General features: G+C 36.7%; 1 protein-coding gene across 3 annotated transcripts in view; it reads right to left on the bottom strand.

Annotated features, from left to right (window-relative positions):
• The window catches only part of nup153 (nucleoporin 153), a 33079-nt gene extending 15469 nt beyond the window's left edge, over positions 1 to 17610 (bottom strand). The window contains exons 1-15 of one of the 3 annotated variants that reach the window (XM_079878194.1): positions 17473 to 17610; positions 11516 to 11729; positions 10448 to 10732; positions 10195 to 10286; positions 7125 to 7250; positions 6894 to 7010; positions 5879 to 5923; positions 5730 to 5783; positions 3875 to 4015; positions 3122 to 3174; positions 2272 to 2392; positions 2038 to 2187; positions 1806 to 1904; positions 221 to 302; positions 36 to 134 (exon numbers count right to left, since the gene is read on the bottom strand). In XM_079878194.1, the coding sequence (XP_079734320.1) occupies positions 36 to 134; positions 221 to 302; positions 1806 to 1904; positions 2038 to 2187; positions 2272 to 2392; positions 3122 to 3174; positions 3875 to 4015; positions 5730 to 5783; positions 5879 to 5923; positions 6894 to 7010; positions 7125 to 7250; positions 10195 to 10286; positions 10448 to 10732; positions 11516 to 11729; positions 17473 to 17550 (1756 nt within the window). In that variant the 5' untranslated portion in view covers positions 17551 to 17610. Of the gene's footprint in view, positions 1 to 35; positions 135 to 220; positions 303 to 1805; positions 1905 to 2037; positions 2188 to 2271; positions 2393 to 3121; positions 3175 to 3874; positions 4016 to 5729; positions 5784 to 5878; positions 5924 to 6893; positions 7011 to 7124; positions 7251 to 10194; positions 10329 to 10447; positions 10733 to 11515; positions 11730 to 17472 lie in introns of all 3 variants that reach the window. The other 2 variants (XM_079878193.1, XM_079878195.1) reach the window with 2 other exon arrangements.
• Between the last annotated feature and the right edge of the window lie 128 nt (positions 17611 to 17738).

Genomic DNA, 17738 nt, shown 5'->3' with positions numbered 1-17738 from the left:
GCCATTAAAAACCTTTACTTAAAAGCATATCATACCAGGTCCCTTAAGTATATCCAATACACTGCCCTGTTTTAAGACCTTTGCAGGTTTGAAGGGTCCTTCAAACTCTTTTTCCTCACTGGCCACTGATTTGACTGCGAAACATGCAGGGAAGAAACATCAACACCACCAAAACCTGACTTCAAATGAAAGCACATCTGCTTTGCAAAACAAGCCTTACCTGGTGCTACTGTTGGAACAATTTTCCCATTGGAGTAAGAAGGGCCTGTTTTCAAAGTAGGTGCACTGAAGGTGAATCCAGCCTGCAGGGAAGAATCATCATCATCATCATCATCATCATCATCATTACAGATGCTTGTTTTGCATGAAAAAGTGTAATTTTATAGTATATATGTGACCCTGGAACACAAAACCAGTCACATGGGTCAGTTTTTTTAAATTGAGATGTATACATCATCCAAAAGCGAAATAAATAAGCTTTCCATTGATGTGTGGTTTGTTAGGATAGGACAATATTTGGCCGAGATACAACTATTGTAAATCTGGACTCTGAGGGTGCAAAAAAAATAAAAAAAAATTAGAGAAATCGCCTTTAAAGTTGTTCATTTATGTTGGCGATTGTGCTGCATTCACTCACAAAAATAAATGTTTTATATATTTACGGTGAGAAATTTACAATATATCTGCATGGAACATGATCTTTACTGAATATCCTAATGATTTTTGGCATAAAAGAAAAATCGATCATTTTGACCCATACAATGTGTTGTTGGCTATTGCCACAAATAAACCCATGCGACTCGTGACTGGTTTTGTGACCCAGGGTCACATATTATATATAAATATATTTACTTGTTTTTCATTAAAGTATTTTACAACAATACAAAGAGAAATGTGTAACATTTTAACAGATTTAGTGCCACACTTATAAACTTTCATTTGTTCTCCATCACCACAAAGAAATTCTCACTAAATGTTTAATTTAAAACAAATCTATTTTTCTAGAGTACCTTTTTACTGCTGAATTTTCCACTAATCTAGTTTATAATAGTATTTTGTCATAGATTATAGATTTTTTCATTTGTTGTTTTTCTTTATAATGAGGTTTAACACACAAAAGAGTAATTATAAGTTCAACACACAGACGTATAGAAATTACATTGATTCATTTTTTTTTGCTGATATCGGATTGGTATCGGCCGATACTCAGAATTTTTGGCATCGGCTCTGAAAAAATGGTATCGGTGCATCCCTAATTATCATTACAGATGCTTGATTTGCATGAAAAAGTGTCATTTTATAGTATATATTACTTATATATTTACTTGTTTTTTATGAAAGTATTTTACAACAATACAAAGAGAAATGTGTAACATTTTAACAGATTTAGTGCTACACTTACTCACTTTTATTTGTTCTCCATCACCACAAAAAAAAAAAAATCTCACTAAATGTTTATTTTAAAACAACTATTGTGCACTCATGATTTTTCTAGAATAACTTTTGCTGCTGAATTTTCCACTAACCTAGTTTATAATAGTATTATGATCAAAATGTTTTCATTTGTTGTTTTTCTTTATAATGAGGTTTAATACACAAGAGCAATTATAAGTTCAAAACACAGATGTATAGAAATGTTACATTAATTTAAAAACAAAAAAACAAAACTGTGCATATACCGGATTGGTATCGGCCGATACTCAATTTTTGGTATCGAATCTGAAAAAATGTTATCGTGCATCCCTTATTATCATTACAGATGCTTGTTTTGCATGAAACGGTGTAAAAGAATAAAGGAAACCTACTGATGGAGAGAAAGTTGGAGGACTGGCTGCTGTTGCCTTTACGATAGGTGAGGAGAATGTGAATGGGACAGATGGTGGTGTGGATGGTGCCACTGGCTCCTGATTAAAAAAAAAAAAAAAAGGGTTACAGATACTTGTCCTCGTTATTTGTCCAACATAACAGCAATGAGCACCTTTCAGTTTACTGAGCCAAGACTATGTCAGAGAAAAGGGGTCAGAGGTAAAGTAATACCTTATTTGCTGGCGGTTCCTCAGAGACGGTTGCAAGTGGTGTTGTGCCGGAGGTGAACGAGGAGGAAGGGGGAGGAGAGGAGAAATTAAATGTGGGCAAAGTGAAATTGCTGGGAAGAGAAGCAGGCGGCAGGTCTGGGTCCTCAGCAAGCTGAAAGTAAAACGGTCTACATGAGCATCAAACCATTCCAAAAACAATGGTATGACAAAGCATATAACCAGCAGAACATCTGACCTCATCGTCAGGCCGTTTGGATGAAGGTCTAATCGCTCTTTCCCTCTTCATTTTGCCCCCTCCTGAAGCAGCGCTGCTGGGCGCTGGGGTGCTGGACAACGGGTAGGACATACTGCTTGTACTGGAGACAAAGGAATTGATGGATTGAGTGTTTATGCAAGAGAAGACACTAACAGCTCACGGTCTATCCAAAAAGAGAAGAGAATTCTACCGCCCGTTTCACACTGGACATGTAAGAAGCACATTTTTACACACATATACATATAAGTGCTGTGCAATGATTAATCGCATCCAAAATAAGTTTGTGTTTACATAATATATGTGTGAGTACTGTAATTATTTTGTATATATAAATACACACATGCATGTATACATTTAAGAAATATTTGCAAGTATATACTGTATATATTTATGCATAAATATTTTATATATAAAGAACACATTTTTCTTAAATATATGCATGCATGTGTGTGTATTTATATATACAAAATAATTATACACAGTACACACACTTATGTAAACAAACCTTTTTTTGGTTGCGATTTATCATTGCCTAGCATTAATATATTTTACATAGTATGTGTGCAAGACGAACACAGTCACATCACAGAGAATTCCACACATGATAAATCAAAGCATGTGGCAGGCAATGGTCAGAGAAGCACGCCTGAAAAAGGTGACACAATAGACGATATGAGTCTGTTTTTGCAATACACAACAAATGCTGCCAGTGTGAAAGCACAAAGGCCGTGTGCTGCTCCCGCTCTGCTAGCAAACAGCTTCTGCGCTGCTTATGTGTTCAGTGTGAAACAGGCGAGATGTAAAATTAGCATAAACCATCTGCTCTTACCTGGTAGATGGAGCCTGGGAGGGATCTGAAATTGGAGGGGATTGTCTTACCGGCTAAGAAAGGAAACAAAGAATCAAAACATCATCCACTTAATTACAGTGCTTAAAGGTACTTTTCATAAAGACTAATTTTTGTAAGATAGTTCCGGCCTTATGCACACATTTGAAAGTCTCTTTATGCTCACCAAGGCTTCATTTATTTGAACAAAACAGCAAAAATAGTAATTAAATAACAATATTTGTACATAATATAGTAGTAGTTAATGTAAAATAAAAGATTTTTTATTAAATAAAATAAACTTAAATAAAAATGTGAATTATTCCTGTGATGTTAAAACTGAAGACTGAAGTAATGATGCTGAAAATTCAGTGTCCCATGATCCTTCAAAAATCATTCTAACATGCTGATTTTCTGCTAAAGAAACATATCACAGTGAAAAACTGTTGTGATGCTTAATTTTGAGAATTTTTTTGATGAATAGAACGTTCTAGAAAGAAAAAAAAGAGTTTAGAAAAAGAACCGCATTTATTTGAAATATATACCTTCTGTAATATAAAATGTCTTTACTTTCAATTTTAATGCATCCTTGGTGAATAAAAGTATTAATTGCTTTCATAAAAAAAACATTAAGTGTATTTTTTATTTTTTAAGTTAAAAGCATGCTTAATTATCTGTATTGCAATTTACTTTCAATATCTCCCTCTGTGAAACAAAGGAAGTTGTTGAAATCTTTGCATTAAATGTTGAACTCACAGTCTCCCTGTTGTTTTTGTCCACCGCTCTGTTCCCTCCACCCGGGGTGAGCGACGGTCTGAAGGACATCGACCGGTTACCAGACACCGCAGCAGCTGCAGGAACAACCAGCTTCTGCACAGGAGGGACCGACGGCTCCAGCTGTGGGTCGACCAAACATTACAAAAAGTCACCTTTATTTATATAGCGCTTTTTACAATACAGATCGTTTCAAAGCAGCTTTACAGTGATAACAGGAAAATAATGTTCGTTTCTGCTGTACAGCAGATCTAGAAGCGTCATAGTCCATCTTAAGAAAGTTCATTGAAATTGTTCATTTTTGTTGTAAAAAAGGTATTAATTTAGTTAATTTATATATATAGCTGTCATTGTCCAGCTCAGTTCAGTTCTCATATAATGGTGTCAATTCAGGCAGATCAATAATATACAGTACCAGTCAAAAGTTAGGAAACATTACTATTTTTAATGTTTTTGAAAGAAGTCTCTTATGCTCATCAAGCCTGCAGTTAAAAAAAAAAAAAAAAAAAAAAAAAAAACTGTAATATTATGAAATATTACAATTTAAAATAATGGTTCTCTTTTTTAATATATTTTAAAATGTAATTTATTTTTGTGATGCAAAGCTGAATTTTTCATCAGCAAGTACTCCAGTCTTTGGTGTCTTATGATCCTTCAGAAATCATTCTAATATGATGATTTGATACTCGGTTATTATCAATGATGGAAACAGTTGTGCTGTTTAATATATTTTTTTGGAATACTTTTTTCAGGATTCATTGATGAGTAAAACGTTAACAGCATTTATTCATAAAAACAGCATTTATTCAAAATAAAAACATTTCTAACAATATAAATCGTTACCATCACCTTTTATCAATTTAACGCATCCTTGTTGAATTAAAGTACTAATTTCTTAAAAAAAAAAAAGTTATTGTTCCCAAACTTTTGAACGGTAGTGTATATTGTTACAAAAGATTTCTATTCTAAATAAATACAGTTCTTTTTAACTTTTTATTCATCAAATAATCCTGAAAAAAGTATCTCAGGTTATAAAAAAAATATTAAGCAGCACAACTGTTTCCAACATTGATCATAAATCATCATATTAGAATGATTTCTGAAGGATCATAAGACACCAAAGACTGGAGTACTTGCTGATGAAAATTCAGCTTTGCATCACAAAAATAAATTACATTTTAAAGTATATTAAAAAAGAGAACCATTATTTTAAATTGTAATAATATTTCATAATATTACTGTTTTTTTTTGTTTTTTGTTTTTTAACAAGAGACTTTTCAAAAACATTAAAAATAGTAATGTTTCCAAACTTTTGACTGGTACTGTAGTTCAATATTTAAATACAGCAGGCAACAGCTCTCTACACCACTGCGCAAAAGATATCAGGCTAATCATTTGTCGGAGCAATATAAAAGTACCGTAGTTAATTGGCTTAATTGACTATTTGTAATTACTGATCAAGCATTCAACATTGCAAGGTCATGGACAGTAAATGCACGAAGCCCTCTGCTATGATTCATCAAGTGTAGTGTGCTCACTTTAACAACAAAACACACTCAAAGCCCTGGATATTTTGGACTATGGACATCCGCCACAAATGGTTATTGCAGGCTTTAGGTTTCTGGGGCCGGGTGAATAGGCACATTGTTTGGGATTAGTAGCCAGCTGCCACAGTTGTTAACAGTTAAAGACAAGCAGCAAAAGCAAAGTGAAAGTTGCCAATTTTATAAGATGCGGTAATAATTTGCTCCCATGCATAAAAACTGAAAGAACTGTCTTTCTTTTCCTTTTATCTGACACTCAGCAGAATGTGTGTTTATTAATGCACAAGACTTACCCTTTTCCTTTTTGCCTGGTAATTTGAAATGTCAAGGTCTGTGTGATTCAAAGACTGAAAAGATAAAAACAAGCAATGTCTGTATGGACTGAAAACTCAAAGTGAATTTTAAAGAGTTGTAACGTAAACTACTATGATATGGTACTTACAGCTGACAGAGGAGATGAAACCGTAGACGGAATTCTTTTTGCATCCTGCAAAGTTGACAAAAACATTATTTTTTGAAATGTTTACTTTTACTGCTTTTCCTAAACCTAAAATGGCAGTATTTGTTTAATAACTGATGACAGAAAAGTTGGTTGATTTAGGGGTGGGCGATAACCAGAATATTATATCACAGTACAAGTAATTTTACGATAATGACATTACGTGTGCGCGTTTGCATCGGAAACAGTCTCAAACTGTCGCAAATATCGAAATTAGTTCTCTTTCGCTGCTTATTAAGCTTGAACAGTTTAGAATAACTTGGCAAGGCTTAAAAATGCATTGCAATGACAAGCTTTCATGGCGGCAGAAAAGGCCAGATAACCGCGATAGAGAAAATACAAAATCTCTACTGGTTGACATTTTTTAATTGGTTTATCGCCAACCCCTAGGCTGAACAGTAACAATAAAATGTTTAATTGATAGGGGTGTAACAATATATCGCATATAAAAATGCAACAATGTGTCTCAAGGATAGTTCACCCAAAAAAATTAAGTTTTCAGAGTTTTAGTGTCAGTGTCACTATATATATAATGTTGAATATAATGTATAATAATGCAACGGGGGAATATTTCTGGTTTCTGATAATGCCAAATGTCTTGTTACCAGTAAAAAGTGGCCTAACATTATTTTAAATATATCTAGTGAGTGAAAGAGTGCAAGCATATTCGTCTAAAATAATGATCTATTTTCAGAATCATGAATATTTTTATTCTGGTGTCTCTATTGTCCTGTGCATTGGGTTATCAACACCAAGTCCAAGCCTATTCATTTACACCCACAATGTAATACCAAATTTACCATTTAAATCAACAGTAAATTTTTTGTTAACCTTTTACCATATGTCTTGGGAGTATCGCAATAATATCGTATCGTGAGTTCAGTATCGTGATGTGTATCGAATCATGACATGTGGGAATTTTAGATTCTAGACACCAGAGTACAGACAATAAACTCACAGCAAGTGGACTGGACATGCGCTCCAAGGACTGTAAGATGCGTCTCGCTGTGGCGCTGGTCACTCCACAGGGTTGAGCTCCAGCCGGCTTAGCCTTTATCTGCCTCCGAACGGGAGGCTGCGGAACCAAAGACCAGAATACAGTGTCAATCAAAAAGGAATGGAACAAACAAGCAGCAATCTCACTTTAAAATTTAATATGAAATAATAGTATTGGCATTCTTGTTCAGACCTGGTAAGGAGTAGCCGGGCGAGAACGAGCTCTCATCGCAGCAGCTCCTCCATATGTGGTCTTCCCTGGGTAGAAGGGCGAGTCCCCCAACTGACTGGAGTTCAGTGCTGAACTGTTCAACACTGACTATAAGAGAATAAATATGCATAATTTGACATTAATCTCCATCCAGTAAGGAGTGTAGTCATGTGACAAGACAACTTGGACATTAAAGGACCATTAAAAGACTGCTCAAAAGTCGTGCACAGAAGACCAACGTCAGGATTTTTGTTAAATAATACATACAATTTTTTAACCAAACCCTACCCAGAACACTTGGAATATACAATACATGTAGCATCACACTATTCTGTGATGTTATCACTTTAAAAGCTTGATGCCCGTCTTTGCAAGTATTCAGTTAAACAGTCGGTTTCGGCACCTTATTAGTTGAGAAAGATAACGCAAGTTGTGTATCAGTATATTGGATCCATGCATGAACTCTTAAAGTGACAGCAGTCAAATTTTTAATTAGATGTTAAGTCAAGTCAAGTCATCTTCATTTATATAGCGCTTTTAACAATGTAGATTGTTTCAAAGCATCTTTACAGAGATAAACGTATAATTTAAGGTAATTTAATCAAAGAAATTCTCATGTTGGGTCTGGAAAAAGAAATCAGGGCATATGGCATGATGCCCTGTAAATGATGACTTACATTTTCATTTTAGGGTGAATTAACCCTTTAAATCTTGACTTAAAGCTGCAGTCCTTAACTTTTGGCTCTCTAGCGGTTAATAAACAGAACTGCATGCGTCTTGCGGAAGAACATTGTAGCCGAAGCTACTTCTCTCTGTTTATGTCTATGACAAGTCACGCAGGTACTGGGCTACTCGGCAGCAGTACGACCCGAACCAGTCTAACATAGTCTGAATATAAACACTTATTATAGGTGGAACGTGGTGATTCAGGATAGGACATAAACACGGATTGGAAAATGGATTCGCTCATTTTATAATTTGTCCCTGAGTTCAAACCCCCTTTTTCCTGAGCATGTTATTGGCCAAGACTTTCCCTCCCTGGAACGAGCTTCTCATCTATTACAATCCTCTATAATAAACAGTAGATGGCATCATAAAGCCTGTTTTTTTTCACAGGTGATTGCTTTTAACATTTATTATTTAGGGTTTAAACTAGGGCTGAACGATATTCTGTTTTAACATCGACATCGCGATGTGCAAATGAGCGATAGTCACATCGCCGGAACATGCGATGTGACGGGTAACGTTAGTAGCACACATAGTGTAAGAGGACGGTAGCACACAGTAAACACGAGTTTGTTGTATGGCTTTTTGCTGGGGTGACATGCGCGTTCCGCGTGCCTGCACAGTGATTGTTTGCTCTGCCGCGCTCACGCTCACAGCCAACATTCACTGGCAATCCTATAGCTAAAAATGCGCGACGAAGTGGATCGTCCGCAACAAAATCAAAATCAGCTATTTGGGACTAGCCTATTTCGTCTACAAAAAGGAGGATGTTGACCAAAAAGAGGTAGGCTACTTTGCTGGAGTGTTATAAAGTCGTGGATGGTTGTCTTTTTTTAAAAAGTCGTTTCGTGTTCACATTTATGAGGAAAAAACAATGTTATGTGACATTATGGACGCGTCACGCGACCGTTATGAAAGCCGCACTAAAAGACTGCTTTAAAACTTTCACAGAGACCTCAAACAGAAAGCACAAAGCCTTTCTTTAAAACGAATTTCGTTTTGTATTAATTGTATCTTAATTTTAATCAGTATTTCATTATCCAATTTTCTGGATTTAATAAATAGGGCCTAGCCTAAAAATTAAATATAGCAGCCAGCGCCTGAACTGGAGATTAAGCTATCATCCATGAACCGAATCTCAGCATAAAAGGTAGTCTACTCGCCTCACACACCTAAAAATAACAATAATAATAAAAAAATAGAAATATAACTATTATCTACAGAAGAACCATTAAAAAAAAAAATTAATCTGTATGAAAAGTGCATTTCTCCCGATCACTGCTGCGAAGATCGCGAGTCAGTAATTGTCAACTTCATCTTTACAGAAAACACTTGTTTATTAATAAACAATTAAAATGTCTCACTGTAATATTTTACATATTATTAATCATTACTTTTGCTGGTTCTAGGTGCCGTTTACATGAACGCGTCACTGAATCAGCACAGAAAACAATTTTTCGGGTCCTAGAACCTGAAGAACGTTAGGTCCTGTGTAGAACGTTCACCGAATTCTGAGAGAAATATGTTTCTGGAATAAAATATTAAGTGGCCTTTTTGTTACTTGTAATGAAGCTTGCTTATTAGTGAAATTATTAATAACATGGAATGGTAATTATTGATTTTAGCCTGGATTGATGGCTCGCAATATCGCGATATATATCGTTGGGAAAAAAATATCGCAATGTAATTTTTTTCCCAATATCGTGCAGCCCTAGTTTAAACCATTTTGCCCAAATAGAAGAAAGAAATGTCAGGTACAGAACCTCTAAAGGGATATTTCACCGCTGGAAAGATGAATGTGTATTTAAATTGGGTAAATTTATGCAGTAGAAATGTGAAATTATTTTAGAAGTTGGTGCCTTCTAGACTGAGAAAAGCCAGAAAATGTATTTTTGGCTCATGTGGATGAAAGACTACAACTCCCAGAATGCACTTGCTTCGCTGCCCTACCAGGCCACTCCCAAGCCACGCCTACCGGTTACAGAGGGCAGTGTCGGGAGAAATGATACAACTAGGCTACTAGTCGACTCGACACTGAAAAGACGGCGTTTTATGGTGAGATCCCCCTATGGGTGGGTTGAAGACATGCGGGACGAGCTCCTCCTACTGGCTGGAGTCTCTCGCCTCTGGACAGAAAAGCCTCAGATGAGCTAAATGATGATTTTTGCGTCAGAGGTTTTTTTCCAGACACACAATCCAGAAATCTCTTGTCTCAGGGGGACATGAGGGAGGGAAGCACGGTCACTCGAAAATACTACCAGGTTTCTACTGATACAAAGCTGAATGCTAATCGGGGAAGTATCTCAGAAGAATATGAAGTACTTACTGATGAGGAAGTGCCAAAGACTGACAGGTTGAAGGCTGGTCTCTTGAGCCCAGAATGGGCTGGCTGCGATCCAGAGTGGGTGCGTTCAGACTCTGGGGACCAGAGGAGCGGCACAGTCTTTGACGTGGGCACATCTGTAACAAGATTAAGCCCTGTTCTTAGTTCTATCTACACCTAGTCTAAAACTCCAATGAATATTGCTGTCTGAACAACTCAAATGTCTAGCAGAACTTCTATATTAGATGCCGCTCACCTTTATCAGATGCACGTGATGAAAAGCCGCTGGTAGTCGAGATGTTGTCATCCTCATGCTGAGAGCTGGAGTCCTTAATCTCTTTTACCAGGGAGAAGTTGGAGGTTACAGCGAAAGGGCTCCCTGAATAGGGTGCTGTAGATGTGGAGGGCTGGGAGAAGAGAGCACTCGCGCCACCTAATGCCGGAGAGCCGTCCAGGGAGGGGAAGTGCAGGTGGGTCCGATTGAGCGGGGGTCTCGAAAGAGCTTCGTTGAAGTTCAGCGATGCTCTGCTTGTAGATGGTTCTGAAAATGAATTCAGCATTTCAAGACAAGGACACTGCCTTAAGGTAGCGGTGTATCAGAGCTGCACGATTCTGGATGAACTGAGAATCAACATTTTTGTTTAAAAATGGAGATCACAAAACTATCATGATTCCGAATAGACAACTAAACAAAACATGTAGTTTACTAGCGGTTCTGACAAAATGTTAATTGGAATTTTTTTCTTTTAATCAGGTTGAATGATTGATTCAATGACACACTCATAAAGACTTTGTTTCATTATTGGATGAATCAGCATTTCTGAATAAATTTCCTGAATGAATGGTTCAATGACTAATGCATTTGTTAAGTCACATGTCGCCACCTACTGGTGTAATTGATACCATCTATATTTGAAGAGTCAAGTTACTTTCAAAAGGTGATTTACTTTGATCACTACCATAGATATCAGCGTTTACATCTAAACCATAAACTTTTATCCCAGTACTTCTGTGATCATTTGAATTATAACAGAAATAATGATTCTGTGGGGTTGAAAACACATCTATACATGACAACTACTCTCTCAGGGTCAGCGGCAGCACCAAAGCAGATCTGAATGTTCATTGTAATTAATCATACCTGTCAAAGGTTTAATAGACATAGCCAAAACGCTGTCATTTAGGAATAAGATTGCATTTTGTTTGAATCGAGATTGCAAACTTCTAACGATTAACCGTGCAGCTCTAGTGTGTGTATAGACAGATCACTAAGTTTCGGAAATGGACCTGTGCATATCTACTGGATAGCGTCTATTCATCATACCTGTGTTACTTGTGCTCGGCTCTGGAGAGTCTCGTCCATCAGGGAGTGGGACGGCTTCGTCGTTGCCATTGGGTGGAGGAGCCACGTTGTTCTGCTCAATCCCGACCGCAGCGCCATCACCCTCTGCAACTTCTCCATTTTTGAAGTATTTCTGCAGCCAGGAGGGGACTATGCTCTTCACTGTGTCCGTCACTCGAGTGATCAGGCCAGGCTGCTGCAGGGGCCAAAGAGACAATTAGCATATTAGGGGTGTGAACCTACACTGGTCTCACGGTTCGGTTCGATTACGATCATCATGTCAGCTCAATTCGATGTCAAGATGCACTGCATCCTCAATTTTACTTCACGTGTATACAATTTTGTCAATAAATACACGCAGTCAGATATATGACCTGAACCTTTAATTTTACCTGCTCAAAGAAAACACGCTTCTTGGATGTATCGAACATCAATCAAAACTCAAGTCTGGGCGCAGAAGACAACAGGAGCATTTAGAACACACAAAAGTAAATACTAAAAGTGATCGCTGCCATTCATCCACGACATGAGACCAGGCGCTAACAGCTCGGGGTGAAAATGGCTGACGTGGTTTCTCAAGTTAGTGGTATTACCCCCTGCATATTTTATTTGTGTGTGACATAGGGGTGTGACGGTTAGCATATAACCGTGAGACCGACGGTTATAGCTGAACACCGTCATTACAACTCTATAACCGCCAAAACCATGTTATTAAAATATTTTTTACACAATTTTTTTATCATAGAGAATGTTTAAATACTAATTAAAAACAATTGTTAACAGTCTTTGTTATTAATGGTCTACGTCGTTTCCAACTGTATTTGATTCTTTGCCAAGCGACCGCCAATCATTTGAGATAGAAATAAAAGCTATGATATAGTGATGTGCCATCATTATGAGATTTATTAAACAAATGAAAAGCATTTGCAATAATAAACATTAGCAATGAACATTTGCAATCGGGAGACATGGTTTTTACCACTTAATGAAGTTTTGTTTTGTAAATCGTCAGACATGATTTTTACCACTTCATTAAGTTTTGCTTTGTAGAAAGCATTTCTTTAAAGCGAATTTCGTTTTGTACAAATTGTATCTTAATTTTAATAAATGTTTCATCAACCAATTGCATGTATTTAATAAATAAAAAGTATAGGAGTATAGGATCAAATATAGGAGACAATATAACCGTGACATTGAGGCTCCGATGCGCCGCGTTCACTTGCATTGCATGAAGTTGAACTAGAGCGCATCTCATCGTAAATGAATGAAACTCAACGTAGGCCTATGCCTCATACATTAGCATTAAATATCTTTGCTGTATCCTTTCTAGAACAGACAAAGGCTTTCTTGTGGCTCGCATCAGCAGAGCATTGCATCGTCCATAGACCACAAAACAATCAGTGGATGGCGGGTGCGGCTTTGAAATCTGGTCAAAAAACGTTGGTGCGGATGATGAGTTTTGTGATGCGGTTGCGGATGAACTAATACCCCCATCCGCGTATCTCTATTGATAACAACATTGAACATTACACAAATATTAATTTTATTCAAACTAAGTTGTCCTATAACAGACGAACGTCACAAACCTTTTTTTCCTACAGCTGAGACACTTCAGATGTGCACTGTTCAACATGATGGTTTGGAATTTGCTGAAATATGATTGGAATCACTTTGTAAGTGCGACATGTGCAGCGCAAAATCTGTCATGTCTGCTACATAAAATTATAATGAGAACATTGTGTGTTTGGGACATGGTTTTTAATGGTGAGACTCGTTTTTGTAATCAGGCTCTAAAATTATATAAAAAATGTATCTGCAAATATATTGGTTATCGGCTTTCAAATGTAAATAATTATCAGTATCTGCACAAAATTTTCATTTTGGTGCATCCCTAATCAGTTCAATTGCAAGATTAATTTCATTACATTTAAGCAGCAATGCACAGTTTGGACTAAAGGACATGAATACGGTCAAATGATGTGGCTTGTTCCAAACAGGTGCACATTACGATGATAAATCAAAAGGTAACTCATTTTACCCTTATTTGTAATCCTAAACCTTTTGGATTTAGACTAGCATTGAACAGTTGACAGACGGAACTGCTTAAGCTCTTAAACCTTGAAAGTAAAAACAAGTTCACAACCACATTGCCTTCAACATGTAGCCAAGTCACACAAAAAATAAGTTAACAGGACATGTTCCCCTTTCATTTTTCACACTGCAAAAGCAGAGTGGCCCCTAAGGCTAGAGAATGCCTGGATTTGAGAGAGTCAGTTGCCGTCTAAAAGGGGCCCTGGGGACCAAATCACTGTGCAAGCACTTATTGTTCTCTAACAGAGCTCCAGGGTTTGGACACAGCAACACCACAGACTGGATCTTTGGCTGAACGCTGTAAGCATGTGACCCACGGGCAGGTGGGGAAGCTAAATAGTCCATTTAGCCTCAGCGGAAGAGATTGCGCAATCAAAATGGAAGGCCTTTAATGCTTTAAGCAACTTCTGATTTAACTATAGGCCAGAGCAAGAGTGTAATTCATCTTCACTCTGCGATCATGAAGACTAGATAAGGCTTTCCTGTAGCTCAAACAGTAGAGCATTAGCGCTTGCAACGCCAAGGACATGGGTTCGATTCCCAGGGAAAGCAAGAACTGATTAGAATGCAAATGTGTATCTTGAAATGCAATGTAAGTTTTTTTTTGGATAAAACGTCTGCCAAATGCATAAATGTACATAAAGGATAAACAGCATGAACGTGAATATGAAACCAGCTAATGCACACGGATGGGGCCTCACGGCTCACGCATTGCAACACAAGTCACTTCCTGTCAACAGTGTGCGCTCAGTGCAATCCAATCCAATCAATACTGCAAAAAATGGTAAAAAAAAATGTATACTTCCAATCTATAATATCATCTAATCTAGTAAACATGCCTAAAGGCTGACATGACATGCTTTGGGAAAGTTGTCCTGTAGCATGTGTTATTTAAACGCCATTGTTTTAAACATTATTGTACATGCAGTTTTATCACCTTATAGGCTATAAAGTGAGAGGCAAAGATGGAAGATTTGAAATTAAATAAATTAAAAAAAATTATATATATATATGGGCTGTCAAACGATTAATCGCATCCAAAATAAAAGTTTGTGTTTACATAATATATGTGTGTGTATGGAGTATAATTATTTTCTATATATAAATACACACACATGCATATATATTTAAGAAAAATGTGTTATTTATATATAAACTATTTATATATATATAATATAAATTATATATAATATAAATATATATATACACAGTATATACATGCAAATATTTCTTAAATATATACATGCATGTGTGTGTATTTATAGAAAATAATTATACTCCATACACACACATATATTATGTAAACAAACTTTTATTTTGGATGCGATTAATCGCGATTAATCGTTTGACAGCCCTAATATATATATATATATATATATATATATATATATATATATATATATATGGGTCAATGACGTGACGGGTCATTTTTTTTGTTCAAAGGCCTTAATAATAATAAAAAAAAACAAATATATAACATCCAAAGTATGTAAGGTAGTACAACTTGAACTCTTTTACTGAATCCAAAAGGTTTTAATTATATTTTACTACATATAAAGGTATTTTAAAGATTTTGAAGTGTCAAAATGTCATTCGGTAAAACCGATATAGTAAATATTTAAATGGAATAATATTGTTTTTAATAACTAAAGGAACTACAATAATACAAATATAAAGCAGATAAGGCTCTTTTTTTTTACATTTCCCCTTTTCTCCTTTCCCTGTGCAATGTTTTACTTGAATATGTTGGAGTGTTTAGAGTAGTCCAATAAATTATTACATTTATGAGATCAGTGATATTTTGTTTTAATATTTCTTCTGTGGTCCACACTATATACTATCTCAACATCAATGTCAAATCAGTTTTTAACTTTCAAATCAGTGGTTAAACCGAATGACTTTTTTGGTGACATTTTTTCCATCTTTGTAAAAAATGACAAAAAACAGTGTTAATTGATTGTACAAACCACAAAATCTTATTGTTAACACCTAGGTAAACTAAAAAAATGGTTTCAAATATAGTTATATCTCCATTCTATTTTTTTACACTTTTAAAAACCTTATTCGTCAATGACCCATATATGAATATTTAGAATGAAAGGAAACAAATTAAATGCATGTAAAATAAGCACTTTCCCTTATACATTTTATCGTAAATTTGTGGAGGGAAAAATAAGTCACTATCTTACTGGATTCTATGAAACTATAGTTTGCGCAGTTTATGCCAAAGTTGGCAAGCAGAGAAACAAGGTGTTGTGATGCACAATGTGTCTGTGCATGCATTTCTCCCGTTTAAAGGGATAGTTCACCCTAATATTCAAATTATCCCATAATTTACCCACCCTCAAACCATCCTAGGTGCATATGACTTATTTCAACCAAACGCAATCGGAGTTATATTAAAAAATATCCTGGCTCTTCCCAGCTTTATAATGGGAGTGAACGGTACCTGAGATTGTGAAGCCCAAAGAAGCGCATCCATCCATCATAACAGTAATCCATACGACTCCAGGTGTTAAAAAAGGCCTTCTGAAGCGAGAATATCCATAAACTATAATCACTGGCTTCCGGTAACGGCCATTCACGACTCTCGTTCTGCTGGAAGAGTGACCTCTGACCCGACGCATGACGTATGAGTAACATAAGCTCAGGTAAGAGTAGAAACTCAAACTTCTCCGACATTTCTCATTTTATACTTCTAATTCATGACCGGTGTATTTGCTCGATCCTCTGCGCTTCCAGGTGAAAAAGACGTACTGTTAAATGTATTAAAAATGCATTTTAGTATATTTGAAATACATTTTGAATACATTTAATAGTACGTCTTTTTCACCTGGGAAGTCGTGTCGGGTCAGAGGTCACTCTTGCATACGGCCGATACCGGTGATTATGGTTTCTAAAGTTATAATATAGTTATTTTTCCTACAAAAAAGCATCACTTTGCTTCATTAACCTCCTGTAGCCGAATGGATTACTTTTATGATGGATGTGCTTTAAAATCTCAGGTACCATTCACTCCCATTATAAAGCTTGAAGGAACCAGGATATTTTTAATATAACTCCAATTGTGTTTGGCTGAAATAAAGTCACATACACCTAGATTGAGTGCGAGTAAAGTATGGGGTCATTTCTGGGTGAACTTTCCCTTTAAGGGTTTCCAGTGCATGTGAGGTTCAGATCCCTCTGAAAACACGTCACGACACGCACATTCATCCCGCCTTTCCCCATGATGACAAACCCAGTGCATTAACATCAACCTGTGCTTTTCACATTTACACAAACTCGCTAATCATATCAATTCATCTCTCGACTTAAGACATGAAAAAGAAGAAAAGAAAACGGACGAAAGTGCTCAGAAGCCCAAGTTACCCTCATGTGTTAGGCACATATAATGTTTAAATGGAGACATACGCGTCAGAGTATAAAGAACTATTTATTTAGAGGGTAACCATAATAAAATGCTGTTTAAATGCTCTTAGGTTTGCTAAAATGTGCGCACTCCTGTTTGACGCCGGTGCGAGCGGCAGCTAACGGCTAACGTGTTGTGTTTGAAACACGTTCACGCGGTTGTTTGAAATTAGTGAAATACATTCAAATTTCGCCTCTCTAACGCCACATTTTCGAGTATTTTCCACGCCGAACGGGTTTGTGTATTCAGTCAAATTAATTAACGGTTTTGCGGTGACAGCGTTGAGACCGTTTGCTGAAGGAACGTGAACAGGCCTGAAACAGGCCTCAAAATGCCTCCTGTTTACAAAAACCACAACGCGCCGCTGAACCGCCGGTCCGGCTTAAGCTAACAACTGCTAAAATCCTTGTCGTGGCGACTAGGGCTTCGTTTTATTTACCTGTTTGCCTTTGGCATACGGTTTTGAAGCGATGTGATATCTTCTTGATCTGATTTTCCCTCCTCCTGTCGCCGCCATGGCTAACTAGATTGAGTCTGCTCAGTAGCGCTCCGCGCTGTCACCGCGCAGCTCTCCAATATACCATCAGCCACTTCGGCGCTGGGGTTTGTGGGAAATGGAGTTCGGATATACACAAACGCGTTCAATATTGACGTCAGTTTGTAGGACAAATGATATGATCGTACGGTGACCGTAGGTAACATTTG

This window comes from Squalius cephalus (genome assembly GCF_949319135.1).
Source record: "Squalius cephalus genome assembly, chromosome: 8".
NCBI lineage: Eukaryota > Metazoa > Chordata > Actinopteri > Cypriniformes > Leuciscidae > Squalius > Squalius cephalus.
The sequence above is the reverse complement of the archived record's forward strand: the minus strand, read 5'-3'. Positions and strand labels throughout refer to the sequence as shown.